Source organism: Xiphias gladius, chromosome 3 (genome assembly GCF_016859285.1).
Source record: "Xiphias gladius isolate SHS-SW01 ecotype Sanya breed wild chromosome 3, ASM1685928v1, whole genome shotgun sequence".
Classification (NCBI taxonomy): Eukaryota; Metazoa; Chordata; class Actinopteri; order Istiophoriformes; family Xiphiidae; genus Xiphias; species Xiphias gladius.
The window spans coordinates 19517662-19534530 of NC_053402.1; the positions used below are offsets into that span (position 1 = coordinate 19517662).

Consider the following 16869-nt stretch of genomic DNA (forward strand, 5'->3'; position numbering starts at 1 on the left):
AAAATGTGAGCCACAATATTTGTCCTTGATACAGCATAATGCCGTAAGAATGAAAATATAATAAAGAAAACACGGCAGCCGTGTGGTAGTCTGCAGCACAAACCTTCTAGCACAGTTTAATGTATTTTCACTTGCTGACCGAGACAATTAAAAGATAATGACTTCTGTCACATGGCTAATCAAGGGAGTTCAATACGTTGCACCTTAAAAATGCAAGAACACTGCAATGAAAATATTATCCTTTTGCTTTCGTACTGCAGGTATGTCTCAAAAAGCTTGTTTCTGACATGCCCTCTCTTTTTATTTATTTACTTTTACCCAAGCTATATCCTCCTTTCTTGAAAAAAGAAGCAAAGTTTGTATTATTATTCAAAGTTCTTCCAAGATGTCAAAAAAAAAAAAAAATACACTCCTGTATTTTGTAGCCTTTTAAGTATGAAAATATTGGATGTATTCATATTTTGCTTCATCGCTCAGTAATTGCATGACAATTGACCAGGCTCAAGGTCCCGGCCCTCTTTGAGACTAGCTCCTGTTCCACTGGCCTCTGCGTGTGCATTGTGTGGCTTTGCTCCAAGGTCGTTTTTGGATGCTGAATGACACCTGGGTTTTCTGTCCTCATTCTAAGGTAAAAACTACATTTTCTGAACTCTCTATCAGCATTCAGCAACAACACCTCTGGATTGCTGTTGCTGTTGGGGACATGGTCTTGACCTAAGTAGCTAAGTGTTCAGACAGACACAGACTACGATGTTCAAGTTTGCCCAGTTACTTTATTGCCCCTCTTAAAACTTACCTAACACACATAGGCTGCATGATACACACATCGATACATGTGTTTGTTTGTTACTTTTACGGACACTTTATTGATTTGCCTTTCCTGCATCTTCAGCGTTTTATTTTGCATTTTATCTATCGCAGTTCTGTTTGTGATTGCAGTGAATACAAATCAAGGGAAAGCAGAATGTTTTAGACAGCCGTCTGATTGGGTACTCAGTCGGCACCTGAAACTGGTCCGCTAATTTGACACTTTGCAGTGTAACCACACACATGAAAATGAGGGGGGACACCTTCGTGAACAGCTGCTGCTCAGCAACAAGGTACATACATCGGACCCGAGCTGAATCTGTCATTCTCCCACAGCCATTAGACTACTTCCTATGTAGATTTTAAAAGTCATTTGAATCCGACAAAATGACTCTTGCGTAAATAAATATTGAACGAAAATCTTTTTTTTTGCAAACTGACCATAGGAAATACTTTGAATATTTTATTAGGCTGTGTTTTTGACCTTTTCATGGATAAGAGTTGACTTTAATACCATATGCATTAATGAAATGTCAGGTCTCAGTGGACGTGTGATTGTGCACAACACCTCTACACTCCCATATGGAACCTGGAGGAAAGTGGTAATTGGAAAGGGCGCGATACAACGAACCAGTGCGTGTTGTTATTTAGAAATGGCATCAGTGTGTTTGTGTGATGTAGATATTGTAGTTCAGACGTCAGGCTGATAGATCCTTCAAGGCAGCTGACCGACACCAGGTAACAGCAGCAGATGTACCGTAGTGTCTCTGAGCCAAACAGAGAATCATCCAGTGCTGTACTTTACTCAACCTGAACTCTGACCTCTGCGTGTCCATAGAAGGGCTGAAGAAAAGACGAAATCTCAAAACAGACACCGAAGAAGTCGAACCATTGTCTTTTCCTCTGTGTAGCAGAGTATCCACAGCAACCAAGACGTGCTGAGGCTCTCTTTATGTATTTCACGGTATCATACAACAGTGTGTGAACATTAGTGATCAGTAATTTGAAGCAAGCAACCTGAGCAACAAAACAGCATGGTTTACCTCCTAAAAAGGATTTTCAGAAAAGGCACAGAGGAAGAGAGAGTCTGAAAGAAACGGACAGAGCAGATAGAGAAAGAAAGTGATTTTTAATAACTTCTCTGGTGAGTGAGAAGTAGGAGGACGCAGATTCTGCATGAGAAAGGGAGATAGCGAGTGAGATAACTAATAAAGTGAGAGTGTGTGGAAAGGGGGATGGTTCAGGCTTTTGTATGAGAGACAGAGGGAGGGAGAGAGAGAGGCAGGGGACTCAGGGATGGCAGGAACCGTGGTGAGTGGAGTTAGACTGACTGGAGAGAAGCTGAGGCTTCGCTGCGATACCGGAGCAGTGCTGCGAGCGGAGGGGAGCGCAACCGAACCTGAAAGCTCCTGACTCAATACTGAGAGAGAAGCGTTAGAGAACTGCAACACCTCGGAGCTCTACTCCGCTGAAGAAATTAGGTTTCTGGGTGATGTGAGTCAGCGGTTTCCTCTCAATAACACAGAATAGAAACAACAGACAACACACTCCGACAGAACCTTGGTCAAGAGTTGCAAGCGAGCCCAAGGAGAGGCACTGTGGTTCTCTTTCTGGTCCTCTTTGGGGAATAGTGACAATCTGCTGGAAACTGCTCTCTGTGAGTCTCTGTCCTTCTCTTAGTACAACATGCCTGTGATGAAGGGCCTCCTTGCTCCACAAAACACGTTCCTGGATTCCATTGCAAACCACTTCGATGGCACTCGTAAGTATATTTTGGAGAAGAGATTCCTATTATACGCTATAGTTGGTGTTTTTAACAAAAAAAAAAAAAATTAGCAAAACCTGATTTGAATACACTCTCTAAGATGACCTTTTATTACTTGTAAAGGTACATTAATTGAACATTGCATATGCCACGGCCTTACTTTCAGCATACTGTGTCATTATGCTGCAATCATCGTGTTTCAAACTTTTCTCAAGAGAGACACATAAAATTAAAACTGTCCTGCCTGCAAAAGATTTGATCTCAGTTCTAAGTGTGCAATTCTACCAGCTACGCCTAGCTTTTGGGATTTTAGCCTGTGGCATTTCTGTAACCCAGTTTTAGGATTGTGACTGGCACTGAAAAACACTGCTGTTGACAAATGCGTCCCACAGTGGTGAGATCCGATTATAAGACTGCAAGACAGCAAACCAGAACTAGAAATGGAGATGGACAGTAGCTACTACGATGATATATTGGAACTGAAGAGCCACTTGTTGAGCCATTGTGTTGCTTGTTAGGATATTTCAGTGTTGAGATTCATGCATTATTTAGTCAAGGTACTTCTTCAAAACAAACAAACAAAGACATACTAAATGACTAACACGCATCTCCTTCCCTCCAGTTTGAAATCTACCAAACAAATAATACTGTATCCTCACATTTTCCATGGAATGTCTGTATGTTTAACATGTTACTCACATATTCTTATCAATATGAAGCTTTAAAACATTCAGGGCTCTATTTTCATGGCAGGATAGACTATTGCGAGATGTATTGGTATTTTCCCGACCTTAATATTTGCTTTGCACATCCTTTTGGTTCTTTTGTGCCAAGCATAGGGCACATGGTGAGGTGAGCATAAAGCTGAACAAAAACATAGTTCCATGCAAATGAGGCAACGGAGTTAATGCTAATATTTGGGCGAAACTTGTGTTTCTGCACAATGTATTTCATTTAATAATTATCTACCAATGAGTTCAGTAAAAATACTTGATGGACATGTGCAGCAGCTACAGAATTGTGCTAATTTCTATAAATATAACTATTATTATAAAAGTTTGTGATTAAACACACTGCAATCAGTAGATTACCACGGAAGAAATTTCGCTGCACTGACAAAATGTCTTCATTCTAACAGAGTTCAAAATGAGATGTTAAATTACGCATCGAAAACGTGCCATGATGGGACTTTCAGTATCCCCACAAATGTCAATTCAGCTTTAAAAAGCCACATCATTTGCATATTTGTAATGCTCATGTGTTGCCGCTCTGAAACTCCCAGACAGCAACATTATTTTCCTGTTTGGAGAACTTAATCTCCTGGTGAGCTATGATAATCTGTCGTCACAGTAGTTGGAACAATGAGACCAGCCTTGTGACTAGCTGAGGATTATTTGTACAGTTTTTCACTCCACACAACCCTTTTGCGCAAAGCACACTGCACCTGCAGTACATGAATGCATTACGACAGATACACCTTGAAACACTGTAACAGACCTTACGCACGTGCGATTTGCTGGTCTTTGCCGTTGCATTATTTAAATAGAGCAGTAAGAGTTTGACTGGTGGTGTTTCTTCTCATGCTTGGACAATGACGTTCATCCAGTGTTCATCCATTTGGACCGTTGTTTTGTTGGTTCATGCTTTGTTCCCGCCCTACTAGTCCGTGCCTCAAATTCCATACAGAGTAGAAAGTCATCAGCAGGCACTAGATAGCTCCTTCCAGAAGGCAATAAACGGTGTGAAGGAGTGAGTATGGGCCTGATAACATTATCTCCGTCTGTATCTCCCCATTAAGCACATGCACACAAAAATCCTGCAGCCCTTCTTAACATCATCTTGCCCTTGCTCTCACACACACTTTTAACTTGCACTTACGTTCACACATCCGCCCAGCAATACCTCCGTATCAGATGTGCACACGGGCGGATTGACCAAGTAGCTGAGTGGGAGGTGAAGGGGCTAAATGATGAGAGGTGGCTTCAGAGCAGAGCACAATTCGGTCTAAGAACTGCCTTGAATCTGTCGCGGTTGAATCAAAAGCCTTTTATGTGTGAAAATGTCTCTATGAAGAGGGGATAGCTGCAGAGCTGAAGAGTTTATTTCAACTCATGACTCTATGCAGGATAAATGATAAATAATACAAATATCAGCTGTGTGAATGTGAACTGAAGCGGGGGAATGAAAGGGGTATTTGCATGACCCTGACATGTGAGCAGGAAAATGAATTAAAATAAATTATGCAGAGGGCACAAGCCAATCAAATATCACTGGAGGTCCTGCACAGGCATCCTCTTTGAAAGCTGAGAAAATGACTTAAATTATTCATCTAATCAATCACCACCTCCAGATATAGGTAATTAATGACAGCTGAAGATTTAAAAAATTAATTTGATGGTTTACACTAACATTTATGGCTTATATAATTTTTTTACTTTGTGGACCGTGGGGTCAAGAGCATCATAGCTCTAGATATTAAATTGCTTCAGTGATATAATTGCACAGTACTAGGCGTAGAACGCTGTAGCCTTTTGCTGTCCCTCATTGTCGACAGTCTCTTCTGCTAATTGCCTGGGTGGGTGTTTGAATTGTATCTTTTCTCCTCCTCACGAGTGCTGTCATCGATAATTAGCAATAACAATCACTGCTTTTGAGCGATTGCAGTTTAACTGAAAGGAATGCATAAGGGTAGTGCCCCATTGAACTGAGGATGCAACGAGAATTTGAATAAGTAATTAAAATGATATACACCCATTTTCCAGGCTTAGACGTGAGCAGGGAAATCGCTGAGTAAGCCTCACAGCCAGTCGGACCTTGATGACTGTCAGCGTTTCAGTGTTGATGAACGTCAGGGCTTCAGTTTTAGCCGAGGAGTCTATTTTATCTCTGCTAAATCCTCGCTCACTCATACTGTAAGCGCTTGAATAAATCAGACTGAGGCTAGTATTGCCAGTCCTCTACTGGCTGATTCTGCCTTTCAGGGGGCACGGTGCCTTGGTAACCTCGGAGATGCAACCTGCAGCATCGCCATATGTTTTAGTTTTTCCTGCACAAATTGCTATGGCAACACGCGTGTGGAAAGATCTTAATTTAGTTTCTTGTGAGATTAACTGCACAAATGTCATAAACAATATATCCACACATCACTAATTGTATTTACCTCTGGAACAAACACTTAGTTAACACTCCCTTGATGCTGCCCACTTGGCAATTTTTTTTTTTTTCCTCATAAAAACATCAGCTGAATCTATAGCTGCATGCATCTGAACAAACTCTGGCATTATCAGTCTCCCCGAGCTTCAGAGAGAATACAAAGCATCGCTCATTAAAACTCATTGCAGCAGAGGTGTTCAACATTGTCCTCTCAGCTGCATGTCATCATTGTAGTGTTTGGCGGCATAGTCAAACAAAGATGTTTGTTTGAAACTTAATCTGCTCGTATTCAAAGAGCAACTGATTGAATCACTGAAAGAAGACACCATTCAGTGGACTATCTGTCTAAACAGCCATTTAGGTTTACTTTATGTGGAGATGAGTGAAAGCAGACCTGCATTAGTCAGTGATGATGGTTAAATCTGGCTGTTATTTTCTCTTTACAATAGACCATGGAGTGGATGACCCCCTCTCATTTATTTATAAAAAAAACCATTCTGCAGCTTATAAGGAGTGGGTTGAAAATGGTAATGAAGGCAGGCTAGATGCTTTTTTTGACAGAGTATGGCTTGTCAGGAGGATATTGTTACTCACAAAACTTGCAAAAGATATACAGAAGATAGTGTGGATAGTGTTTTCGTATAGTTTCCATGGACAGTTTGTGTACACTGATAGTTCTCATAGTACATTAACTACGGTTTCATGCTTGACCCACTGTTTTCGAAGGTGAAGTATTTCTATCCACATGGCAGTCTGTCTCCCACCGTCTTCGATATTTGACTATTATGTGTTTTACATAATACATAATATACAGCACTAAATTCAGAGATTGAATTAATTTCACAAAGATTTTTTTTTTTCTCAAGCGTTCTTTAGATGCATTCTCTCTCTTGCGGGCATGTTGCGTTATGTAAACACTAAATATTTCAGTTTTAGATAAAATATGCTTACAGGCTTTGTTACAAGGAAGAAATGTTTCCTGGTCCAAGGGATTTTTTTTTATGGTGGGTATTGTGAATTTAAGCACACTGTAAGTAAGAGCCCTTTAAATTCCCAAATCACTGCTTCAAACAATTTTCAGGACAAAGGTATCACAAATAAATACATTTGTTGTATAATTATAAAACATTAATTCAATTTCCTAGTCACAGTTTAGCCAAAATATTTTCAATTGTTGGTTTACAAAATAACATTTGAAAAGACATTCATCACCCTCATGCAACATGAAATAAATTGTGTGTGTGTTTGTGTGTGTGTGTGTGTGTGTGTGTGTGTGTGTGGTGTGTGTGCGCGTGTGGCAGGATGAAAACAAGCTCCACATGCTAATTAAGGGCTTAAGCCCCACTGAGGCACTGGTCCCCCATGGAGCCAGCTGGGGACCTGCATATATCCCTCAGACTTCATACACACCACCAGCATACTTAAAAGCCTTCTCTGATGTACACTAGACTATGTCAGGGGTCTGAGCTGAGTGACTCACATAAAGAAAAAGAAAAGTTGTTTTTATTTTCTTTCTTGTTTATTTGTTTGTGTTTTTAAGGTGGATTACATGTCTGAATGTGGTACTCTCAGAGCTGCAGCTGTCTCAGGCTGTCTCAGCGTCACAACTGCGTGGTTAGAAAAGCAAAAAATATTGCCTGTTGTTCAATCTTTTCAATTCCTCAAAGTTAAACGGTAGCTTTACCTCCAACCGTGGTCCTCGTTTTCTTTTTTCCTTGCAGACAGTAACTTCCTACTGGGAAATGCTCAGGGTCTCTATGGCTACCCCATTGTGTACTGCTCTGACGGGTTTTGCGAGCTGACCGGCTTTGTTCGGACTGAGGTGATGCAGAAAACTTGCACCTGCAGCTTTCTCCACGGGGCCGAGACCAATGAAAGTGTGATGCAGCAGGTGGACAAAGCTGTGGAGGGGCAGCAGGAGTACCAGGGGGAAGTCTGCTTCTACAGGAAAAACGGTGAGGAAAAAATGGTGCTCCCCCATGTGTTGAGTTGCACATGCACTCTGAATCACAGACCTTTTCAATACTGCACGTTAACCTGTGTCCCAAACCTATCCTAGGAGGTATTTGTAAACCTGAGAATTGGTTAGGATGTTCTCAACTTAAACCATTTTCCTGGCCTTTCTTTCATTGTGAGGAGATTATTTTTAAGGAAAGCAATTCCAGAACACGTACAGACACACGGCAGTTAGTGAGGCGAAGTTAACTGCAACAAAAAAAAAAACATTGTTATTCCAGCACTAATAGAAATCCAATCACCATTTTGGGGTAGTTGGGTAATCTCTGTGTATTAACTTCTTTAATATCCCCAGGAAATCCATTTTGGTGCCTCCTGGATATCGTGCCAATTAAAAATGAGAAAGGTGAGGTGGTGCTGTTCCTGTTATCCTTCAAAGACGTCAGCGAATCATATGGGAAAAGCCATCACTACGCCCAAGGAGATGGTGAGGCCTGGCCACACGCATTTATTTATATAATTGGAAGCTAAATGGAATATGGCACAATTTACATTTATTCGGTGGTTATTATGCTTTTGCCCGCAGGTATGTCAGAGGCTGCTCACCAGAGCAGAAAAAGCAGCCGATCGCACTTTTCCCACGCTCGGGAGCGGGGAAGGACTATCCTACACCACCTGACCGACCTGTTCACCAAGAGGGGCAAGAGGAAACTGACCGATGTGAGTGCAAACCCGTGGCTTAAAGATGTATAAACCTACCATACACATATGAGTCTAAATATTTCATTGTTCATTTTTACAGAGTGATGTTTGGCTGCTTTTCTTCAAAATAAAAGCCCTCTCCCTCTAAATAGCTAAACTTTTGTATCATTTACCATATAAATACAGATGGCAATTTAATCAAAGCTTGTGCCATTTATGGTATTCACCAGGCAACGTGAAACCGTAGTCAGGTGAGCATTTGACACCCATCTGCAGTCTTTGTATATGAGGGAGGGGCCGTTTGCTGAAGCTGAGCCTGTATATCTCAATTAATGGTGAATGTGAATCTCACATTTTTGTTTTTTTACGTAATATTTTTTACAGTTACTATCGACGGACGTGCAAAAAGTAGCACAGTAAATAGCCTCGTCTGCTCAAAAACCCCTTTTTGACACCAAGGATTAGAATATGCACTGCAAGAGTGCCTCAGTAGGCAGTGAAGAAAATGAACTTTATCTGTCCTGTCTCATTTTCAGATTTTGTTTCATTTACCCAAAGGATTCATTCTTCCTCAGGGTTTAAGGTGGCCATTGATCCAAGCACCTCAGGTTCTTAAGCCTGAGGAAGTTCATCAAACAAGCTTCCCCTCTCCAGCTGTGTCAGCTCCTCTTCTCTACCGATTTAAATCTCATGACTTCCGACTTTCACAGAGTTCATTTCTTTGCGATGCTTTCAGAGTGTGTTCCAGAAACCGTCTCTGCCCGAGTACAAGGTTGCAGCTGTGAAGAAGTCACGTTTCATCCTGCTACACTACAGCATCTCCAAGGCCTTGTGGGACTGGCTGATTCTACTGGCGACCTTCTATGTCGCCGTCACTGTGCCATACGATGTCTGCTTTGTCAGCCATGAGGAGGGCAGTGACCATCACTCACTTGTCAGTCGCAGCACTATAGGCAGTGACATAGCAGTGGAGATGCTCTTCATACTTGGTACGACGCCTTTATATTTGGTTGAACCATTGTAATCATGGCTATGTTTGCAGTCATGTAATTTTAGGACCCTGTAGAAAAAGATTTTATTTATTTTAATTATTTTTCAAAGAAATCTGAATCACTTCTAAGCAATTTCAGCTAAAAAAAAACATCTTTCTCCTGATAGTAGGCATTTGTAGTGCAACTTCCCTCAGTAAGATAATTGGTAGCTTGAACCACTATAATTTTAAAGTGACATCTTCTACAGTGATTGCATGCTGTGCACCAGCTGACCTTTTTTTTTTTTTTTTTTTGAAGCATTTTGAGCAGCATTATGAGGAGACAACAATGTTCAGTTTAAATTAAGAACAACTTTATTTTCTGATGCAGCCGCAGTGGTTTCCCTGGTGATAGCTAACACATGACTAAACCTCCTACCTTTCCTCACCCACTCAGGGTGTCTCTGTTGCCCCAGGTTACGAATCATAATTAGGTTTCTCTCACTTTGTCCCACTTTCCCTCCAAACGAAGTGTGATAGCACATCTGTCACAAGGCTCTCTGACTTCCTCTCTCCCAACACGTTTGTCTGGGGACAGACATATTTGTGCTCAGAGTTGGCTCACCTGGTATCACATGCTGGAGCTTGATCTTTTTCCTTTTTATGCAAGTAAATTATTTTTATGGCAAGTCTCACTTAAGGCATTTAGTGTGGAGTACGACTGTATGTCGAGATGCTTCTCCCTGAACCACTTTCATTTAAATTCATGAGAAGAACTTCCAGTGTAGTAGCAAGTGAAAAGTTAGATGTACTTCAGGGCATTTATTTCATATCAGTTATCATGTTAATAAATTGTCGGTAGGAAATACTGCTAATATTATTTTGCACATACAAGTGAAAACAATTTCCATAATGTCCAGTTCGGTGTGTTTTCTAACCATTAATGTAGAGTCGGGAAGGGTTTGTTTACTTACTTGGATCCCCCTTAGCTTTTATCAGTTATCAGTTACTTTTATTTTGCCTCTAATATCCATGGAATGATTTAAAAGGTGTGAAATGCCCCCCTTTTATTGATTTTCTGACTACACCCTACTATACCCAACTGTTATTTTAGGATCTCCTAGATTATGTTCGTTGTATTATAATCTAAACACTGTTATCTCTACAAATTGATTTGTGAGTGAACTTTAAATTCATTTCATAATTTCAAAGTACGTGTTATTTTGTGAGTTACTCATAAATTTTTTTTTGTATGTACCAGAGCCACAGTCCCAGTAAACTTCCAAACTGCCCATCTTAGACCAATCATGCAATCGTGACATTTTTTTTTCCTTTTATGTATTATTTTGTGATTCTGTTTCCACTGCTCCTTCTCAGATATTATCCTGAATTTCCGTACCACCTATGTGAGTCAGTCAGGTCAGGTAGTATATGACGCCCGGTCTATCTACCTCCATTACTGCACCACTTGGTTCTTTGTGGATCTGATCGCAGCTTTGCCCTTCGACCTTCTCTACGCTTTCAACATCACAGTGGTAAGTTTATTATTTTATATATCTGGCAGTACAGCATGCTCCCAGGTTTTATACTTTCCTGTCTCTTTAAATGCCCTTACTTTAAGAACAGCCACTAATGTTTTAGTAGCGTTATTCCTGCCGAGCATTGGACTGGAGATGATTATCCCTCTACATTCACCCGCTTCACTGAGCATTCTCGTTTGTCTGCTCGCTTTAGTTTTATCCTCAAGACAAATACTACTGCTTTTCATGGATTAGTCTTACTTTGCCACAGGCCCTGGCGGACACACAAGGACAGTGCTTCACAATAGAGACTATTAAAAGACACCGAATCAAGTTTAGACGAGAAAAGAGGATGGGTCACAGGTTATACCAATAAATCTATGTAACAGAACATGAGTGGAACAAAATTACAAGTGTAGGAATAGCAACTAAAGAAGTGATACGAAAAAGGGAAAGTGCTACAAAAATGATCCAGCTCATACTGTACGCTCTGCTCTCACTCTCTTTGTCTAGACCTCACTCGTGCACTTGTTGAAGACGGTTCGTCTGCTGCGTCTGCTGCGCCTGTTACAGAAACTGGATCGCTACTCCCAGTACAGCGCTGTGGTCCTGACCCTGCTCATGTCTGTGTTCGCTCTGCTGGCCCACTGGATGGCTTGTGTCTGGTACGTCATCGGACGCAAGGAGATAGAAAGCAGAGACCCCGTTACCTGGGACATAGGTGAGCACTGTATGTGTGTGTTCGACAGCTCCCGCACGACTGAATCAAGAGTATAATATTCTTCCTTATTTATTAGGCTTTGCTGAACCATTGTCTCTCCTGGCAACCCCAGTGGGCCAGCTCTGCACATCTCTAGTCATGCTTGAATGCCTGAATGCTGCAGCGTCATTTCAGCATCTAGCTTGTCTTCTCAGTCCAGAGGAAGTGTAGGTCACAGAGTAATTCCATTATATGACTAGTTATGAATCATATCATATCCCATGATATCACCTACCACGCTTTATATCACTTACCAAAGGAGAGAGGGTCATCCGTTGAAGCAGACGATTGGGGAAAAACAGCAATGAAAACACATTTTATACAATTAGTTTAGTCACCTACCCCCGCATGAGCTTTATCCAACCATCTTCTGATCTCGTCCATCAGGCTGGCTTCAGGAGTTGGGAAAACGTCTGGAGACGCCATACATCAACAGCACCATGGGTGGTCCCTCCATACCCAGCGCCTACATCGCCTCTCTCTACTTCACCCTCAGTAGCCTTACCAGTGTTGGTTTTGGCAATGTGTGTGCCAATACAGACGCCGAGAAAATCTTCTCCATCTGCATTATGCTCATGGGTGGTGAGTTTATCGGTGATCACAGAAAAATTCACAGAATTATGACAAAATGTTCTGAGAATACCATGGTGTTACTTCCTCTCCCACCTTCAGCCCTGATGCATGCGGTGGTTTTTGGCAACGTAACAGCCATCATCCAGCGCATGTACTCACGGCGCTCGCTCTATCATACCCGAATGAAGGATCTTAAGGACTTTATCCGTGTGCATCGGCTACCTCAACAGCTGAAGCAGAGGATGCTGGAGTACTTTCAGGCCACCTGGTCAGTCAACAATGGTATCAACGCCAACGAGGTGGGTGAAAAATCACAAATCACAAATTAGCAGTGTTCATGTGGTTCATTTGGCTATGGTATAACCGTTTGCCTGCGATATCTTCAAACATTTTGGCCCTAATAGGACGTTTTTCTGTTAAAGTTTGTCACTTTTTAATAAGTAACTGAACTGTATATGAACTGTTGACTGTGTGGGCTGCAGTAATGTCTTTATTCATGAAGGAAAAGTACATTTTGTGTGGGTGCTAGATTCTAGATTCAGAAATGTCATCCTTGAGATATGGGTCACCTCATATACTCTGGAGTCTTATTCCACTTCCTTAAGTAGATGTCAATTTATTGCAAATAGAATGTCAGTAACAATGCCAGAATGGATCTAGGAGAAGTCCCCTGTAATTACAAGGGTAGGAGTTGAAATAAAGAGAAAACTCATTAACACCCTCGCCACCGCCATCTGTAGATAATTAATTCACTGTTGAAGGTAACAGACAAAGCCACTGGTTTCTGAGAACACGCTGGCTTTAACACCTCATGTGTGTTTTTACTGAGCAGCTTGACACATTATGTGAGTGCATCAACGTTTAAAACCACAATCTGTGCGTTTTTTTTTTTTTTGGGTTTTTTTTTTTGTTCTTGTGTATAGCAGGTGGTCGAGGAAGAATTCAAGTATTCGGCCGATCTCTTAGACTATCATATGCATTGCAATGGTCAATAAAGGCTTAATTTTTCCTGTCTTCTGTTTTAGTTGCTGCATGACTTCCCAGATGAGCTGCGAGCTGACATTGCCATGCATCTGAACAAAGACATCCTGCAGCTGCCTGTATTTGAACGAGCCAGCAGAGGGTGTCTTCGCTCCCTCTCCCTGCACATTAAGACCTCCTTCTGTGCACCAGGAGAATACCTTATCCGCCACGGAGATGCCCTACAAGCCAACTATTTTGTCTGTTCAGGTTCCCTGGAGGTTCTGAAAGATGGCATGGTGCTAGCCATCCTGGGTCAGTGTGCATCAAGTGTGAAACATTTCCCCTCCTGCTCATTTTTGCTTCTTTTAGCTGTGCTGCACCTTGTTGTAACCCCTCTGTTTAACCCCTAATCCCTACAGGCAAAGGTGACCTTATTGGGGCCGATCTCCAAGAACATGACCAGGTGATCAAGACCAATGCAGATGTGAAGGCGCTGACCTACTGTGACTTGCAGTACATCAGCGTTAGGGCTTTGAGGGAGGTCCTCGGGCTGTACCCAGAGTACGGCAGTCGGTTCAGCTCTGACATCCACCACAACCTCACCTACAACTTGAGAGAGGGCAGTGAAGCTGACGTAAGACATTTGCTATCACTTTATAGGCAGTGTAAAATACTGCAGAGACAGACAGAAATATCAGTGTACAAGTATTTAATTTTTTTGTTCTTGGGCATTGATTGAAACTTAGCTATACTCTGCCATCAAGTATAGAATGTGTGTGCCATCCCTTGTTAATTTTGATTTCAATATCTCTAGGGAGTGACAAGGTTTCCATGGACTCCCAGGTTGTCTCAGGTATCTTGAGCTCACTGACGGAATTACTTCGGCCGTGCTTGATACAGCTGGCAATCAGTTACAGTACAATCTGTGTTCACATCATAAGGCATTAGACTGCTTTTCTGAAAACCAAGAAGTGTCATGGTAAATGTTGAAAGCATCACACTAACTGACTGAATTCACACACATAGCTGAAATGAAGACGGATAAGATGCTGCGAAGCAAAACAAAAGGTAAAGTGGAGGAAAAAGCGTCTATATGGGCTATACAGGCAAGAGATTAAACTTTAAACTAAAAACAAGTGCACACTCTAACTAAGGGATTCTACAAGGAGAGCCTTAAAAAAAAGCCTGCATGACACTGTCAAAATGAATAAGACAACACTTTTATGATAAGAGGAAAAGAAGGCTTTGCTGCAATGGTTAATTCAGGTTTGTGTGCACACTTCATAATGCACAAGGTAGGAGAAAATTTACTGTAGAACCAAGAAAGAATATTTTCAGAAACTTAACCTTTGCTAGCCTGCATGCTGATATAAATAAAGTAGAAATGACAACAACATCAAAAGTTCACTTATGTAGCTAAACTGTAGCTATTCTCTGTTTTTGGTTTCTGGTCTGTTGCAGAGGAAAAAACTTTGGATTTTTCTCTTAGATTTTATTCAGGACTCTCTGCACATACAAATATCCGCTATAGCAGAAAATAATTTGACTCATAGTATTTCTCCTTACACTAAACGTGGTGCCACCTTACTTTATATTCAAGCCCTAGTGGTTACAGTACACACACAACACACACACACACACACACACAGACACACAAACACACACACAAACAAAAAAGCTGACTCCAGCAGCTTCAGAACATTTCCTGACTTTCCAACCATCTCCTCCTCAGGATCATGTTTCTATGGCCCATAGACTACCCTATATCATTGAGGCAAATGATGCAGCACATGGGGAAGACATGAGGCAGTCTCAGCAGAAGGGAGTACCTCTGCTACAGAGAAGGGGCAGCCCTGTTCGTCAGCCCTGCCTCAGCGCCCTGTTAGGGGAGGAGCTCCGCCACATCAACGCACTCCGCCTCTGTCGGTCACCTGTTCAAGGTGATAGAGGCCGGAGCCCCTCTCCTCAGGCATTTGCCAGTGAGGAGCTCTCTTCATCTCATTTGCCCAGTCTTACCGGCGACCCAGGCCTGAGCCATCGGCCAGCCAAGCTGCTCATGCCATCCTTGCCTTGTGTTAGTCCACTGAACCTTAGCCCCAGGTAACCTATCCATCCTGCTTTATACAGATATCAATTGGTAATCAGTTTGTATCTATTTAAAATTATGTAACATTGATTTGTGTCTCTGCTAGGGTTGTGGATGGAATTGAGGACAATGGTCACACGTTTCAATTTAATGTAGATCAGAGCGAAGCAAAGACTAATGTAACAGGTACAGTCTCTGCATGACGAGTGAACTATATAATCCTACTCATTTGGGATTAGATCTCATATTATATAGTACATACTCAGTAGTGAAGAGTTTGATCTCAGATCAGCTGCATTTCTCTGTTTTTCATCCTTTTTCAGACCAGTTACAAGTGAGTACTAACCTGCTGTTGGAAACAGAGGAAGTGAGACAAAACATAAGCAAACTAAACAAAGAGGTATGGTCAACATTAGACTAACATAACAGCATGAAAATAGAACAACTCAGATTATCTGGCTATATACTTTATCAATACATTCATTTTTGGAGTAGTTTTTGCTTTTTTGTTTTGTTTTACTAAACTGTTAAAATGTACTGTAAGAAGTCAGCATACTCTAATATTAGTGTATCTTTTTAGCAAACAGACTTTCATCCTTTCCTTCCAGATGTATCTAATTTTTATCATTGTAGAGTTCTATAAAAATGATTAAACCTCAGGTATGCCCCATGGTTAACGTTCTTTTTCTTTTAAGGTGAACAACTTGAACCTAGATGTATCCAACCTTTCCAAGGAGCTCCATGAAATGATGCATTACCTAGAGTCTCATATGGCCATGCTGCATTATGCCTCTCCAGTTTCCTCATATTCCTATGGCATACAGATGGTTCCCAGTCCTAATGTGACTTCTTCAAGTGACTGGCAGCCCAATGTCCCTTTAAATATAGCCAATAGGCTGCACCTCCATCATGAAGCAATTAGCCACCCTGCCAGAAATGTGTTGGGCTGCATTGGGAGGCCCTCCCAGGACAGAAGTCCCTCCTTGCTGCACTCTTCAAGCCCCGTGTCTTCCTTTTTACACTTGTGCTGCTCTGACAGAGAAGGGACCACAGCTCACAGGCAACAGAGCCAGTGTAGCCCTTTTCAAACCTCCAGACCAACTCCGAACCCTCCTTACATGACCCACTCTCATGGCCAAGGATGTCCATCCCTCTTGGGCCTCAGTTCTGCCTTTAGCAGCTTCCCTGTGATTTGTCAAGCCCCGCAGGGGGGCTACAATACCTCTGTTCCAACAATGAGCAACTCTCACCCCCTATGTTCCCCAGTAAATTCTGGCTACACCCATCCCTCTATGAGTGCTCAAACCAACTCTGATCCCACGCATAATCAGACCAGCTCGCAGACACCCATCCATTCCACCATCACTCCCACTGGCCAGCCACAGTATCACACTGCCTTCAGCTCTCTCAGCCCCTCAGGAGTCCACACATCAATACGCACAGGGCATATGCCAGGCCAACAGAGCTCAATCAATAGTCCCAGACAAAATGACCCAGTAGGGTCCAGCTCTATCCACCACGCACATGACTTTGCATGTTCTCTGCTGGGCCAGGTGACAGACAGAGACTCTACAGCTTCACTGTATCAAAAGAGGACAGACAGTATTGAAACAA

General features: G+C 41.9%; 1 protein-coding gene across 1 annotated transcript in view; it reads left to right on the top strand.

Annotated features, from left to right (window-relative positions):
* The first annotated feature begins 1076 nt into the window (after nucleotides 1-1076).
* kcnh4a (potassium voltage-gated channel, subfamily H (eag-related), member 4a) overlaps nucleotides 1077-16869 on the top strand; it is a 15973-nt gene continuing 180 nt past the window's right edge. The window contains exons 1-17 of the mRNA XM_040119820.1: nucleotides 1077-1100; nucleotides 2488-2569; nucleotides 7447-7680; nucleotides 8037-8168; nucleotides 8268-8401; nucleotides 9120-9372; nucleotides 10731-10888; nucleotides 11387-11594; nucleotides 12021-12215; nucleotides 12306-12505; nucleotides 13232-13481; nucleotides 13589-13803; nucleotides 13984-14022; nucleotides 14902-15269; nucleotides 15362-15441; nucleotides 15579-15655; nucleotides 15951-16869. The exon at nucleotides 15951-16869 is cut by the window's right edge and continues 180 nt beyond it. Coding sequence (XP_039975754.1) covers nucleotides 2494-2569; nucleotides 7447-7680; nucleotides 8037-8168; nucleotides 8268-8401; nucleotides 9120-9372; nucleotides 10731-10888; nucleotides 11387-11594; nucleotides 12021-12215; nucleotides 12306-12505; nucleotides 13232-13481; nucleotides 13589-13803; nucleotides 13984-14022; nucleotides 14902-15269; nucleotides 15362-15441; nucleotides 15579-15655; nucleotides 15951-16869 — 3538 coding nt within the window. The 5' untranslated portion in view covers nucleotides 1077-1100; nucleotides 2488-2493. The remainder of the gene's footprint in view (nucleotides 1101-2487; nucleotides 2570-7446; nucleotides 7681-8036; nucleotides 8169-8267; nucleotides 8402-9119; nucleotides 9373-10730; nucleotides 10889-11386; nucleotides 11595-12020; nucleotides 12216-12305; nucleotides 12506-13231; nucleotides 13482-13588; nucleotides 13804-13983; nucleotides 14023-14901; nucleotides 15270-15361; nucleotides 15442-15578; nucleotides 15656-15950) is intronic.